This window comes from Phodopus roborovskii, unplaced genomic scaffold (genome assembly GCF_943737965.1).
Source record: "Phodopus roborovskii unplaced genomic scaffold, PHOROB, whole genome shotgun sequence".
Classification (NCBI taxonomy): Eukaryota; Metazoa; Chordata; class Mammalia; order Rodentia; family Cricetidae; genus Phodopus; species Phodopus roborovskii.
The window spans coordinates 905,258-921,511 of record NW_026126611.1 but is presented as its reverse complement, the minus strand read 5'-3'; the positions used below and the strand labels follow the sequence as shown (position 1 = coordinate 921,511).

Here is a 16,254-nt window from a genome sequence, read left to right as displayed (position 1 = left end):
TTTTCTTTCTTCTTCTTCTTCTAGTAGTGTCTCTCTGTGTAGCTCTGGCTGTCTTTCACTATGTAGAACAGACTGGCCTTGAAAACACAGAAATTCACCTGCCTCTCCCTCCTATGTGCTGGAATTAAAGGTGTGTGCCACCATACCTTGATGGCTGATTGTCTAATACTTTAACTGTAGTGACCTCATGTAACGAGTATGGTTTTTCTGCCTGCCGCTTGGTCTTGTCATCTTTGACATCTCCCATCAACCTCAGATTTATACCTTTTCAGGAACTGAAATTTCACAAAGACCTGAGCTCAGAGTATGAATTCTCTAATGCCCTTCTGACTTTTTCTGCTTCCAGTGATTAATGGAGAATGAGGTACTTGGGCTTCAGACTTGTATGGAGTTAAATTTTATTAGGCTAGGTAGCTGACTAAATAAATAGCATAAAAACAAACAAACAAAATATGGAAGGGATTTGTGTGGGAAAGAATTGAGAGACATCCTTTGAATATCCAAGAAACTTTCTTCAGCTTTTTGGTGCATTGGTGTTTTTGACTGCATGTATGTATGAGGGTGTCTGGTCTGGGAGTTACAGACAGTTGTGAGCTGCCGTGTGGGTGCTGGAAAATGAACCTGGGTCCTCTGGATGAGGAACCAGTGTACTTAACCACTGAGCCATCTCTCCAGCCCCCTCTTCTGCTTTTTCTGTTGCTGTTCTTTGTTTTTCTAGTTCATCTCACATCATGAAAATGGGAATTTGTAGTAGTGGGGCACATGCCTTTCTTTAATCCAGCACTCAGAAGGCAGAGGAAGGAAATTTTGAGGCAAAGGCAGGTAGATCTGATTTTGAGACCAGCCTGGTCTACAGAACAAGTTCCAGGACACACGGGGCTACACAGAAAAGTAAACAAACAAACAAACAAAAATGACAAAAGAAAATGGAGATTTTCTGATTATTTTATACTTTTGAGTTTAGAAAATCAATGGATTTGCCAGAAGTTTTAGTAAAATAAATGGGAAGGTGTTTAGGGGCTACATTTGTCTTCCTGTGATTGGTGAGGTGTGGTTTTATTGCTATTGGCTTTCGCGTTCTTCTTGAAAAGATAGGGCTTCTCCCCTGTGTGTGTCCTCTGGTGATGGATGAGGGGTGACTTCTGTGTAAAGCCCCGCCCACACTCCCTGCAAACATAGGGCTTCTCCCCTGTGTGTGTCCTCTGGTGACGGATGAGGGGTGACTTCTGTGTAAAGCCCCGCCCACACTCCCTGCAAACATAGGGCTTCTCCCCTGTGTGTGTCCTCTGGTGATGGATGAGGTATGACTTCTGTGTAAAGCCCCGCCCACACTCCCTGCAAACATAGGGCTTCTCCCCTGTGTGTGTCCTCTGGTGATGGATGAGGGATGACTTCCGTGTAAAGCCCCGCCCACACTCCCTGCAAACATGGGGCTTCTCCCCTGTGTGTGTCCTCTGGTGATGGATGAGGTATGACTTCTGTGTAAAGCCCCGCCCACACTCCCTGCAAACATGGGGCTTCTCCCCTGTGTGTGTCCTCTGGTGATGGATGAGGGATGACTTCTGTGTAAAGCCCCGCCCACACTCCCTGCAAACATGGGGCTTCTCCCCTGTGTGTGTCCTCTGGTGACAGATGAGGTATGACTTCCGTGTAAAGCCCCGCCCACACTCCCTGCAAACATAGGGCTTCTCCCCTGTGTGTGTCCTCTGGTGATGGATGAGGGGTGACTTCTGTGTAAAGCCCCGCCCACACTCCCTGCAAACATAGGGCTTCTCCCCTGTGTGTGTCCTCTGGTGATGGATGAGGGGTGACTTCTGTGTAAAGCCCCGCCCACACTCCCTGCAAACATAGGGCTTCTCCCCTGTGTGTGTCCTCTGGTGATGGATGAGGTGTGACTTCCGTGTAAAGCCCCGCCCACACTCCCTGCAAACATAGGGCTTCTCCCCTGTGTGTGTCCTCTGGTGACGGATGAGGTGTGACTTCCGTGTAAAACCCCGCCCACACTCCCTGCAAACATAGGGCTTTTCCTCCATGTGTGTCTTCTGATACTCACTGACATTTGACTTCTCACTGAAACATTGCCCACATTTTCTTTCAATTCTTGATATTTCTGATCCAATAAACGATTTGACTGTGTCCTCTGTATTTTTTTTCTGGCCGGTTCTGAGCACTTCTTCCATACTTTTCTTATTTTCCTCAGATTTCATTTGTCCTTTGAGTGTGCTGGGAAAGGCTGTTGAACTCTCCTGTTTTGTCCTTTTATGCATGGGTTTGAGCTCTTGACTTCTGGCCTTGTCATTTTTGTTGTGTGAATTGAAATGTTGCTGTTCCTGAAGCTGATTTGGATGGGGATCACCTGGTTTGGAGTTCATCGTTGAAGATGCTCCTGAGAAGATTTGAGTACGATGATTCCATTGCACATGCTGACTGAGGAATTTCGGACTTGAGAAGGCCAAAGAGCACAAAAGACAAGGATGGATCTCTGTCCTTAATTCTGTGAAAAGAAATTTTTGATTCGAGTGAATATAATAGACAAACAAACAACAATAACAACAAAAAAGAGGTCCTGCAGACTCTGAAACTCCATGTAGCAGACAGACCTGTAGTGAGATAGTCCTTCTGTGGCACTGACCACGCCCATTGGGGGTGGAGCCATGGGCCGAAGTGACCTGTGGAAGGAGGTCGAAGAGAGAGGGGAAAAGCTCTCCTGCTGGCATGACTCAGACAGGAGAGCATCGGGTGGAATTTCCTGGTGTTCATCTGTCTAGGTTGTAAGTTATTTCTCCCTGAATAAACATCTATTCTGCCTATTTGTTTATCCTGATCCTTATGGGTTAATAATTAAGACAGAGCTAGCCGATAAGAAACTAGTAATGGGCCAACAAAATTATATCAAATACAGAGTCTCTGTGCATATTGGGGGGGGCGGGGGGGCGGGGAGGGGGGCAGACCAGGCGGTGGGTGGAAAAACCATACTTCTTACACAGACCCAGCAGTGACTAGCAGGGTGTGTTGTGCTGCTACCACCAAGGGTCTGCTCCAGGCATAGAGTCCACTTCCTAGAGGCCATGGAAAAGTAATGTACCCATGCTCAAAGTGACTGTGTTGTATCAGGAAACCCAGTGTGTTATACCCCACATTGGGTCCTAGACCCTAAGATAAACAGACTATTGGACAGCGTGACCCGGTTTTATAGTAAATTTCAAATTTTGCTACATGACAGTAAACTTTTAGATCCAAAAGATGACACATGTAGGGCGATTTTATTTGGTGATGAAGAAAGAGGAATTCAATAAATGTGGTTTAGTCCTTGAAGTAAAGGGTCAGATATGCTGTGAATTAAGTGTTAGTATAAACCCAGCCTCAAAAGGCAAAGGATGACAAAGCCTGGCAAGACCCAGTGTATGAACTTGTTCCTCCCAAGTCCTCATGAAGTTGTTTCTAAGAGTGTTTAAAGCATCATCCACAGAATCACCTCCCTGAGCTCATGGCTGCTGCAGAGGCAAAGTCCTCAGTAGAATCCCAAGCCAGGCTGGCATGACTCTGAATGTCAACACAGTTGGGCACCTTGACAACCCTGGTTTTGATCAATACTTCTATACAAAATCCACCATCTCTGTAGACCTATTCTACTGTCATTCCAGAAAGGGTTTGGCAGGGCAGAGTCTGGATGGCTCCTTCCACCTGGCTCATCAGCTGGATAATGACTGGGTTGGCAGTCGAATGTAATACCAGGTAAACATTTTAATTTGAGTGTACATGGTTTGTGAGGGCCCAGCCATTGGGATATTTTGGTCATTCATATTCTTATGAATCGGCAGAACCATTCACATTTCCCCTCATTTAATTACAAAATAAAACAATTGATGCTAGACTAGGTATTAATTTAGATACATAAACTGCTTTTAAGACTTTTTTGTTCTCTTGAGGGAGGACGGGGCTCATTGGTAAAGTGTTCATGAGCCATTCATGAAGCACAGGATTCCACACTGGGAACTACAAGGATGTTTTCATTTTACAAGTGGGCCTGCGGTTTTTGATTGATCATGTGTCCTAGTTAGAGTTACTATTGCTGTGATGAGACATCATGACCAAAAGAACATGGGGAGGAAAGGGTTTATTTCAGCTTACACTTCCAGGTAACAGTTTATCACTAAGGGGACCTAGAGGCAGGAACAGATACAGAGGATGTTGGGAGGAGTGTGCTACTTACTGTCTTGTTCTATTTGGCTCGCTCAGCCTGTTTTCCTTCCTTCCTTCCTTTTTGTTTGTTTTGCTTTATTTTTTCAAGACAGAGTTTCTCTGTATAATAAGCCTTGGCTGTCCTAGAACTCACTCTGTAGACCACACTGGCCTTGAACTCATAGAGATCCACCAGCCTCTGCCTCCCGAGTGCTGGGATTAAAGGCCTGCACCACCGCTGCCCATTACCCAGCCTGTTTTCTTATGGAAACCAGAACCACCAAGCTCAGGGATGGTCCCACCCACAATGGACTGGGCCCTCCTGCATCAATCACTAATTGAGAAAATGTCCTACAGGCTGCCTACAGCCTGATCTTAAGGAGGCAATTTCTCAATTTAGGCTTCCTCATCTCTATGATTCTAGCTTGTATCAAGTTGACACAAGACTAGTCAGCCCATCATGTCCTTCAGTTTCATCAGTATCTGTCAAAGATTAATAAATGAGATGGCATCATAACTACTTGCTACCTCTGTAAGTGGTCTATTATTAATTTAGCATCATTTAGTAAACAGAATATCATCAGATGATTTATTCTGCTTTTGTTATAATGATAATAGAACATCTATCTAAATGTGCCACCACAGGTGAAAAGTTCTATCTGCAGTTACCTTTTTCTTACGTTGTGTTTTAGTTTCTTACATTTTCTTGGCCTTCCGTCCTATTTATTCACTTTAAAGTTTTGTGTACATGCTAGGAAATGATGTGAACCATTGGATATTAGTGGCAAAATCAGCAGTACTTTTATTGTGCACATTTGCTGTCTGCTGTGTATTTGTAAAATCTGGAGATTTCAGTTGTAGTTTTTGGTTTTTTAAGACAGGGTTTTTCGGTGTAGCCCTGGCTGTCCTGGAACTCGCTCTGTAGACCAGGCTGGCCTCAAACTTACAGCGATCCGCCTGCCTCCACCTCCCGAGTGCTGGGATCAAAGGCGTGCTCATGTTCCATTTTCTTGCCTCACCCGAGTCTCTCATTCCTCACCCCCCTTTTTTTTTGCTACTTGTATTAATATTTATGAGTACTCTAGATGCTGACTCTTTTTTCATTTATTTTTTATTTATTATGTATACAGTGTTCTGCTTGCATACCACAAGAGGGCACCAGATCCCATTATAGATGGTTGTGAGCCACCACTTGGTTGCTGGGAATTGAACCCTGGTTCTCTGGAAGAACAGCCAATGCTCCCAACCTCTGAGCCGTCTCTCCAGCCCACAGGCTGATTTTTATGCAGTTCTTTTATGATATATTGTTAACACTTGAGGTTGTACCTCCTATAGAAGTGCTTGAAATTTTCATTTTTCTCTAATGGATTTAAACTTCACTTTTGTTTACTATTCATCCTTAAAGAAAAAAGAGTTGAAACATGAACATTTTCAAGAATTCCTTCTTCTCTTTGTTTTTTAAGGGGCCATCATAGTGCTCACCTCTTCCCGTGGCGAATCCTTTCTTGTTCTTGCTTCCCCACTGAATGCCCAGTTCCTGGCCATACTCATCCCCATACCAGACCAGAAGCTCACAACCAGGTCTAATGACCCGGCAAGTTCGATAGAAGATCTGTCTGTGATACTGAAAGGCCACCAGGTTCTGCTCCTCATCATCCCGGGCACAGTTCACATACCTACAGTAGAGAAAAGGATGGAAATGTCAGGCAGGCAGCTCCATATCTTCATGCTCAGTCCCTCCATGCTCTGATGGTCTCACCTATCTCTTCCATAGTGTTATGTACATCCTGGCTCCAAGTCCTGCTCCTCTGTCCCGGATCCCTTTCTTTCCCCAAAAGCCCAGTTTTCAAAGCTCTATTTCAGACTTCCAACTTCACTGGTGACAGTGACTTTCTGCTTCTCCAAATCCTAAATTTTCCAGTTTATACTTTGGAGCTTGGACTTTGTTCCTAGACTCTTACATTTCATCCTACACTGACATCAATTTTGTTTGAAAGTTCTCCCTACCTGCCCAGTTTACCATAGAAACTTCTCTAAGTTTCTCTTAGCCAGATAACTCAGAAAATAGGACTAAAGATATAGCTCAGTTAGAAGAGTGCCTACTTATATACACAAAGATAACTGGGTATGGTGGTCCATGCCTATAATCAGAAAATGCGGTGGGGGATAAGAAATTTAATTTTATCCTCTGCTACATAGGGAGCTTGTGGAAAACCTGTGTTACCTTGTCCTAAAAAATAAGATAACAGAAAAATAGTAGTTTGTTTATATTTTCTAAGATTACCTCACAGAAAGAGTGTGCAGTATCCAAAAACTAAATCCTTCCAGTGTGAATGTCTCTGAACCGAAGGACATTTGCTGCCTTCACAGACTTGAGGCTCCTTTGTTGTAGTTTATTTTAGCACTTTGAACTTCTCAAAAGATAGGAGACTCACAGTTCGACTTTCCTATAATAAATTATCTGTAACATGCCTCTTGTAAGGACACAAGTTGTATGACCTGCTCAAGTAATCAAATCTGTTTCTGAACTGGAACACAAAATATATGCTTCATAAATGTTGAGTAAATTGTAAACCTAATGTTTTCAATGAACGTAGGCTCCTTAAGGTTTGCCTCGTTATTCCAATTTTGCTGAGCAGATTTGTGCTTTGATAAGGTTAATGATATTAGTGACTTATTTTTTCCCTGACTGTTCACAATATGAAAAAGAACTCTGCTGAGAAAAAGAGAAGCAAAGCGTCTGGTAACTGTCCCGACCCATGGGGCAGTCAATGAGGAACCAGGGACACCTAAGAGAGAATGGGAAACAAGAGATACAAAGAACGGACAGCAAGACAGTACTCTGATCAAGCTGACAAATTTTATTTTCTCGGGGGAGCAGGGTATGGGCAGTTGCACATAGGCAGGGTGAAGAGATCAGTAGAAGGAATGCCCTGAATTGTTTAGCTAATCTATAACTAGCTGTAAAACTGCCGCAGGAGAAATGCCCTGAGCTATTTAGCTATTCTTTAACTGGATGTAAAACTGCAAGCCTGTATCTCGAAATGCTCTGCTGAACATTCTGCTTATTTCTTAAGAGGCAGTAATTTTCTATCTCAGAGACCTGAGGTTGTGAGGATGGTGATGGTCCCCAACAGGGAACCATAGAGGGAGCCATGATGGTAGAGAAAGGGGCAAGTCTTGTGAGTGACAGTCTTTCTTGGAACCCATCCTTACCTCATCCAGTTGGCTTGGGATGCATCCTGTCCATCCACATACTCATAGCAGTTTCTCCCCTTGGTGATCTGAGTTTCAGGAAAAAAAAAATTTTTTTTTTTTTTTTTTTTTTTTTTTGTTAAGGCTCTGGGATGACAATAATTAAGTCATGCCACTCCTATCAGTGCTTTCTGGGCTTTAGACTCGTCCAATATGGAGACTCTATATGATGCTTCTGAGCCATCTCACACACACACACACACACACACACACACACACGCACACACACACACACACACACACACACACACACGCATGCACGTTTCCTTTGTCTCTGTACTACTCTATTCCTACTCACCTTCAGATCTTGAAGCAGAACTTTCATGATTGTACAAAGACCATTCAGTACACAAAATTAGTTATTTTGCCTCTGTCCACATCCTAGTATGTCACACAGAAGTCACAGAAAGGATGCGGCGCAGGGGTGGGGGGAAGTTGGGAATGGGGTGGGGTGGTGGTATACAGAGGATGAAGGAAAAGGAGGCATTTCTCACCAGCCAGGAGTAGCCACTGTTAGCCGCCTCTTCATCATCTGTGATCTGGCCTTTATAGGGGCCAAAGTGCAGACCCACTGGCAGGTCAGATGCTTCATTCCATACTCCAAGTCCAGCCTCAGGGATGCCTGATGGACCAATTCTCAGCCCAGGGGGCAGACTGAGGACTGAGCTATTGTGATGCCCCCTGTCCACGACACTGTCTTTTACAAATATAGGAGGCCCATGGTTGGGACAACTGTTGATGAAGAAATTCTGGCACTTCTCACAATCTAAGAAAAGAACAGCAGGGATCGGGAAAGCTGTGTGAACATTCCCAGATCTAAAGGTCTTCAGAAAGACCACAGCACCCCTGCCATTCCCTCTCAGTCTGCACCATAGTCACTAGAGTAGATATAATCTAGGCTCCACGTGACCCAGATGAGTCGTTATATCAGAACAGAACAGCCTTCTGCACGAGAAGGCCCTGGTGGACACTTACAGAGGTAGTCATCATCCTGCGGCTCGTTGACCTCTTCATATGCAAGGCCCTTTCTCTCACGAAGACTGTACATCTTTACCTCAACATTCTTTCTCCTTAGCTCTGGATTTGAGACCAAAGGTGAGTTAAAGTCTTTGAATCTGGGGCATTTAACCGTTTCTTCAAAAAATCTAAAATTTGGGTCTGGAGAGATGGCTCAGAAGCTAAAGTACATGCTGCTTTTGTAGAGAACCTGGGTTTGGTCCTCATAGCCATTCATAACTCCAGTTATAGGTGATCAAACGCTCTCTTCCAGTCTTGGCAGGCATCAAAGCATGCACATAGTACACATACATTACATGAAGACATTAGTACATGTACATACATGGAGGAAGATACTTATAACAATAAAAACTAATCTTTAAAAAAACTAAATTTACTTTTAAAATTTTAAAAGAAAATGTGAAATTTATGGCTGTAAAATTATATTATTCTGTATATTCTGCTTCCCCTTTAACTTTACTTTTAAAGAAGCTAAGATTCGCCCAACAGTGATGGTACACAGTGGGGAGGCAGAGACAGGTGGATCTCTGTAAGTTCGAGGCCAGCCTGATCTACAAAGTGAGTTGCAGGACAGGCTCCAAAGCTAGAGAAAACCTGTCTCAATAAACCATTAAAAAAAAAAAAAAAAAAAAAAAAAAAAAAAGAACAAGCTAAGGTTCTGCCTTCAGCTGACTACAGATGCCTAATCCAATTTTAATTTCTGACTTTTCAGGTTTAGTTTCTACTTCCCCACATTTTCTACTTAAAATGCTTCATTCATGTGTTGGATCATTTAGAAAATATTTGTTGATAGCACACTGCAGATTAGGTATTGAGCAAAGGCCGGGGAGCACAGCACTGAATTTGGTTCCAATTGCCACAGAGATTTATTGGACGCCTTGCCTGAATCAGTTGTTTTATGCTTCACTTGCTGTTTTAAAGCCACATAGAAGCTATTGTATCCTTATTTCCACATATTAACATTTAGAAGCTCACAGATTGCCCAAGCCCTGATCCCTCCATGTGAATAACAGCCTTTAAAGTAAGTCCTGCTACAGTACTTCAATGCCATATCTTAGACAAGACCAAGCTCAGAACTATCTAAAGTTCACTATACTCTAGACCATTCTAGATCATTCTCATCAACCTTCCAAGGTAACCTAAAGGGATTAAAGCTCCCAAGTTATTTACTCTTACTTGGTTTTTGTCCAGTGTGCTGTCCAGAAGCATTTCCTTCTTCAGGAGAGGCCACTGTTTTCTGGGCATGTTCTGAGCCACTTGTATTCAACAAATTTTCAGGTCCAGATACTTCCTGCACATTAGATTCTTTACTTAATAGTATTCTCTGTGTTTCCTTCAATTAGAGGCACATACAAAAACACAACAGGCATTTCTGTAGTTCTTTATGGCATTCCACATGTTGTCACAAGTAACTTTAGCTAATGAGTGAAAAGTCCTTGGACATGTGTGTGTGTGGACTGTCTGAATAAGAAAGAGAAAAGGAAGAACCTACCCAGGCTGTGAATCTAGGGTAAGAGGCCATATCCTAGGCTCTCTCCCTTCAGGCTTTGTTCAAGCTGGCGGGAGGGATATTTGGAAAGGCTAGATGGAAAGTCAGCAAAGTTTGTAAATGAAGAGGGTAAGGCTTACAGACAGAAAGAAGGCATATCTATAAAGTAGGAGATATTTGATTAGATAAGAAATATAGAAAACAAAGAAAAGATAAAACACATCTGTAAAAATAAGTGACAGAGCAGAATAATAACTTTCAGAAGAGAATGAAGAGATGGTTGGCAAAAATGTACTTATACAACTAATTCATGCAAAAATTGCAAAGTGGAATGTTGGAAATAGTTGACTCTGGGATTAGGTTGTTTGAGACAGAGTCTCATTATGTAGGGTGGCCTCAAACTCACAGGGCTCCTTCTACCTCAGCCTCTCAAGCACTTGAATTACAGATCTGAGCCATCATGCTTAGGTTGACTCTGGAATTAGATTAACTGGTTCTTGTACTAATTTTGCCAGGAAATTCACTAATTTTCTTAAATAAATGTACATACACACTAATTATTCATTTTAAAATATTTATTTTCACTTCTGTGTGTTATGTGTGACAAACGCACAGTTCTATCAGAGTCAGACAAGGGAATTCAATCACTTGGATTTGAAGCTAATAGCAGCTTTGAACTGCACTGTTAGAAACCAAACTTAGGACCTCTAAAGAACAAGAAATGCTATTAACCATTGAGCTCTCTCCAACCTCCATACATGCTAATTCTTTTGTGGTAGAACATGAATATAATATTAATGTGAGATCAATGACTTCTCTCATAGTCTCTCTCACAGATGGCATTTCAATGGAATACTGTATTATCCCAATGAATAATCTTATGTCATTTTCTCATCCCTATGCCAAGATGCACTATTTCATTGTGTGCCCATGGCTGACCTGGGACTCCTTATATAGACTAGACTGGCCTCAAACTCACAGTATTCCTTCTGACACTGTTTCCCACATAATTACAGGTATGCACCACCATGCCTGATTAAGTCATTTTCTTATTTGTGGATCCCTTGCTGTCAAACTTGAATATTCTTAGGGCTGAGAGCTGCTCTTTCAGAATGAGTCTCTATGAGGGGGAGGACCATGTCTTTCTTTATCTTTGCCATCCAAAGTAAAAATTCTCTTTGTATTTGTAAACTACCCTCAGAGTATATTAGTGTATTTTCCACTCTAACATGGCACTAAAAAACTGAGGTAGAAACACTCAGGTGAGTGATATGACGTGGCTAATGCTATGACTTTATAATACTAAGTTTTAAAGAGCTTGTGCATGCTTTAAAGAATTTTGGAATTGACTGCACCACTGTTTGCTATGACCTTAGGCATTATTACTGGACATTTCAGTTCCTTATCTATAACGTTGTTATAGTTTACTTCCGGTCTCATAGGTTTTATGAATATAAAATGCTTACAACCTGAAATATTGTGAAAATAAAACAAGTCCAGTTACTACTGTTCATGTTCTTATTAAATTCAAAGAATGACCAGGATGAGAGAAAATGCAGAAGAGACTGGGAAGGCAGTAGTTCCCAGGGTGCTCTAGGTCTCTCCTTCTCTTATCCGTGCTTACATCCACAGGGAAAGTTTTCTGTCTGTAGGGTCTGGAAAGGACTTACCTTCTGTTGTTTAGTATGCTTCACTCGGGAAGGCACCCAAGGAGGACTACCTGGGAAGTGAAGAGAAATTGGAGTTTTGGTTGTTACGTACTTTTACTTGTGAGATTCTCAACAGGAAGAGGAGATTCTGAATAACTGAGTGAAGATCAACCAAGGAAGACCCAAGGGTGATATGGAAATTTTTTTTGAAATATTATTAACCCTATCTTTCTATTGCTGATTTTCTTTAAGTTTATTCAAATGTAGATAAAACTCATCTCTTTATCTTGTGATCATAGATACATGTTGAATTTATTTTTAAGTAAATAAGTCAATCGACCTGCAATGAGGAAAAAAAAAAACCTGAATAAACCAAGAACAAGAAGAAGTGAAGTACACATAAAAAAGGCATGTAGTAAAAGGTCATTTTCAGGATCATTCTCAACAGTGAAGAGTTCGAAGTCTTTCCTCTGTGGTCACAACAGACATATAAAGATTCCCATTCTTGCTATTTCTACTTAACATAATACTGACAGTCCTGCTTAGGACAAGTAGCCCCCCCTCCAAAAAAAAAAAGAAAAGAAAAGAAATACAAGTCAAAGCTGGGTGCCTCTAATCCCAACACTCGTGAAGCAGAGGCAGGCAGATCTCTGTGTGTTCAAGGACAGGCTGGTCTACAAAACAAGTTCCAGGGCAGCCAGAGCTACACAATGAAACCCTGTCTCAAAAAAACAAAATAAACAACCCCCCCAAAAAAACCCACAAGTCATCTTAACGTGGAAAGAAGAAAGTAATTTTATAAATTACATTGTTTTTTTTACACAGAAATCCCTTAAGGTTCCAGTAAGAATTGCAGGACATAAACACTCAAAATCAGTTCTGTTTTTAATATAACCACAATAAACAATCCAGGAAGGAATTTTTTTTTAAAAAAGCACATCTACAAAGGTTAAAAGAATAAAATAGCTAGTAGTAAACTTAGCCAAGGTGATGGGGGGATGTTCTTCTACATATATGTTTCTCTTATTGGTTGAAGAATAAATAAAACACTGATTAATCACTAGAGACAGGAAGATAGGCCAGACTAGGAGATGAGGAGAATGTTGGAAAAGGAAGGTGGAAAGAGAAGGCAAGGAGATGCTATGTAGGGATCAGGAAGATAAAATGTGCCAGGCATTCTCTGGTAAAATAAGACCATGCAGAAATACATAGATTAGTAGTTATGGGTCAATAATTAAGAGAGAGACCCAGCCAGTAAGAAGCCCTAGCTTTCCACCAATAGTTTTATAATTAATATAGTGTCTGTATATTCATTTGGGGCAAATTGGCTATGGGACCAGACTGGAAAGAACCTACAGCTACACCAATAATTTAAAAGATTTGGGCACCAAAAATGACAAAACATTACTGTGGTGATATTTTGTTTGTGATCTAGCAAATAAAGCTTGCCCGGAGATCAGAGTGTAGAGTGAGATACTAGTTGGCCACAGAGGCCAGACAGTTGTGGCACACACCTTTAATCTCAGCACTCGAGAGACAGAGGCAGACAGCTCTATTAGCCCAAGGCCACCCTGGACTACATGAGGTTGATCCAGTCTAAAAGAGAAACAGAGCCAAGAGATGGAGACAGGAAGGGGTATGGCTGGGCAGAGAGAGGAATGTAAGGCAGAAGGAGACAGGAACTCATTGCATTTGGTCTGAGGATTCAGTAGAGGTAGGAATCCTAGTGGCTGGCTGCTCTGCTTCTCTGATCTTTCAGCTTTCACCCCTTAATATCTGACTCATCATACACATTACTAAAAGAAATTAAGGACTCAAAGAAACAGGAAAGATAGCCTTTGTTCATGGCTTATAATATCGTAGAAGTTTATATTACCTCAAATGACCTACAGATAAAATGTATTCACTATCAAAATGTCAGTACCATAGTTTGTTGGATTAAAATAATATCAAAATTAATATAGGATCTTAAGGGAATCAGAACAGGTGCTTGTGCTAACTGATCTAGGTTTGACGTTTCTAGTTTATGCCCACATTTGTCTACATTTCATACTTATTGTATATACAAATAGTACACAATTTTCAGATATTTTAAAATGTATAGGAATAGCTTCTTACTTTGTTTTGCTTTGCAACTTGTTTGTTTACTGGCCTTTGAGTCTTGAGGGGAAAAACAAAAACTCTAGTTTTCAGATGTTAATTCTGAGACATTTCTGAAACCTAAATCTGGCCTGGTCTCAAATGGGTTCTTGTAAATCCTCCTGGCCTCTCACCTTGCTGCTTAGGTGTCCATTCTTCATCAGAGTCCTCACTTTCATCTATTTGGGGCTTGAATGCTTGCCTTTGGCAACACATGAAAGCTGGTCTGGGCGCTTTGAGACCTGAAAAAAAGCAAAATGTTCCTCTTAAAAAGGAAGCAGGCCAGGTGGGTGGTGGTGATAATCCCAGCACTTGGGAGGCAGAGGAAGGTGGATTTCTGTGAGTTCCAGGCCAGCCTATCTATAGAGTGAGTGCCAGGAGAGGCTCCAAAGCTACAAGGAAACCCTGTCTCTAAAAACCAACCAACCAACCAACCAACCAACCAAACAAACAAACAAACAAACAAAGGAGGAAGCAGACGCTAGAAGAAGGAAAAGGAAATGGAGGCCTGTGGTGTGTTGGCTTTTAGCCCTGGACACACACACATACGTACACACACACACACACACACACACACACACACACACACGTTTCCTCTAAACTTGTCTCCCCAGGGAATTGTAGCATTCTATATACCTAGGAAGCACACCAACATAACAGGGGAATTGGAAGTTTTTAACCTAGGCTGGTCTGACCCAAGACTTCTTGTTACCTATAGAAATCAGCATTTTATAATTCCTTTTCACATTCCTATAGCGAATTTTCTCCCACTCTCCCATCTCTGACCATTCTTCTTTGGAGAAGTATATGGAAATATCTTTGAACTCATCTTTGACCTGGAGATTAAAAAAAAAAAAAAAAAAAAAAAAAAAAAAACAGCATGGGATCCTGGGTAGCCAAAGTGATCAAGATTTCTCCCCATCCTAGAAGCTTCTTTAAGCAAAGCCTGGTTGTTCCTGCTGATAAAGCAGTTGCTAATGAGCCTTTTACTTCCCACACATCAGGACGCCTCCCCTAGCCTGTCATAGAAAAACCAGTATGGTAATGTAAGCCAGGAGTCTGTTTGCCTCTGCACACCTCATGATTTCTACCAACTCTAGGTTAACCTTGCTGTACCTTGGGTTTCCACTCGAGCCTCCTTGCATCTCCACGCGGACCTCTCTCTTCCTGCTTGTTGGTACTCATGTGCAGGACATTTACCTGGGGAGGTCCAGGGTCCTATGGTCCTATAGATGGAGAAGTAACTAAAGCTCATAGGCTAGCAGGAGGCCCACCAACCAGCCCAGGGGGAGGAGCTGGAGGCTGGGAATCCATGCTTGTTGTTTTGTTTGTTTTTTCAGCCTCTGTGGTCTAGTAGCTTTTGAAGGTGCAGTGGTTCTAGACTGAGCCCCAAACCTAGGCGAGAACCCTGCATCTAAGGGCCAGCATTAGCAAGTGGAGGATTCCCCTCCACCAGCCACCGCATGGGGTTCCAGCCCGGCTCCTGCCACCTGCTCTTCATCTGGACCAAGGAGTAGGGGCAGAGCCCTTGGGTCTCTGACTGACCATGCTGGGTCTTGGAGAGATGTTTTCATGTCAGTGGATTCAGGGACCCTGGGGACAAGGGATTGGAGTCCCTCCGATGAAGATTTGAGGACCCTCCTGGCTGAGATTGTTAATTTAGGGTCCCGCAGCTTAAGGACTGGGGTTCGTCAGGTTGAAGAAATTGGGATTTGTAGGAGCCTCTCAGGCTATGAGCATTTGGGGGCCTTCAAGACAAGGTTTGGGGACTTTCAGGCCAAGGAGACTTGACACTCTTTTATGTCAAGAAGATTTGAGGTCTGTCAAGTTGAAGGTGCTTAGAGTCATGCTGGAGGACAGCATTTACGATCTTGGACGCTGATCTGAACGAGTGGCAGGTCGTCGGCACTGAGGGTGTTTGGGGTCTCTGGGGAGGGGCGTAGGAGATTCTCTACAGAGACCCAGGTTCCCAGTGTGGAAACTTGGTCTCTCTGTGGCGAGCTACCCAGGTTCCTCAGAGATTGGGTTGGTTCGGCGCCAAGTGCATTTGGGACTAAACCAAGGGGCGTTTGGAGTTCTCAAGAAGCTGAGGAGTGTTTGTTTGTGAAGCTGAGGTGTGTGTGTGTGAGAGAGAGAGAGAGAGAGATAGTGTATGTGAGTGTGTGTGTATGTGTGAAACTGAGGAGTGTGTGTGTATGTTTGTGAAGCTGAGGTGTGCAGGCACGTGAGCGTGTGTACGTGTGTGAGAGAAGCTGAGGAGCGTGTGTGTGAAGCTAAAGAGTGTGTATGCGCGCGCGTGTGTGAAGGTGGAGTGTGTACGGGAGCGCGCGTACGCGTGTGTGCGTGTGTGAAGCTGAGGTGTGTATGTGAAGCTGAGGTGCGTGTGTGTGAAGCTGAGGTGTGTGTGTATGCGCGTGTGTGAAGCTGAGGTGTGCGTGCGTGTGTGAAGCTAAGGTGTGTGCGTGTGTGAAGCTGAGGTGTGCGTGCGTGTGTGAAGCTGAGGTGTGTGTGCGTGTGTGTGCA

General features: G+C 42.8%; 2 protein-coding genes across 2 annotated transcripts in view; one reads left to right on the top strand and one right to left on the bottom strand.

Moving 5' to 3' along the window:
- Nucleotides 1-16,254, top strand: part of Fam120b (family with sequence similarity 120B) — a 417,663-nt gene that overhangs the window by 86,975 nt on the left and 314,434 nt on the right. The gene's annotated exons all lie outside the window — the stretch shown is intronic.
- On the bottom strand, nt 2,043-14,876 carry LOC127237679 (histone-lysine N-methyltransferase PRDM9). Its single transcript, XM_051206049.1, has 10 exons — nt 14,848-14,876; nt 14,444-14,619; nt 13,866-13,973; nt 11,614-11,663; nt 9,631-9,787; nt 8,413-8,514; nt 7,932-8,203; nt 7,399-7,466; nt 5,604-5,858; nt 2,043-2,489 (listed from the first exon to the last, which is right to left on the bottom strand). Exons 1-10 carry the CDS (start codon nt 14,874-14,876, stop codon nt 2,369-2,371), a joined length of 1,338 nt encoding a protein of 445 aa, XP_051062006.1. The 3' UTR covers nt 2,043-2,368.

Coding starts and splice junctions, on each gene's coding strand:
- LOC127237679 (XM_051206049.1), bottom strand. CDS start 14,876: ATGCAAGGAGGCTCGAGTGGAAACCCAAG. Junction 14,620..14,847: donor GGCTCGAGTGGAAACCCAAG/GTACAGCAAGGT, acceptor TTGGCTACCCAG/GATCCCATGCTGTTTTTTTT. Junction 2,490..5,603: donor GAATTCTTGAAAATGTTCAT/GTTTCAACTCTT, acceptor TTCACAGAATTA/AGGACAGAGATCCATCCTTG.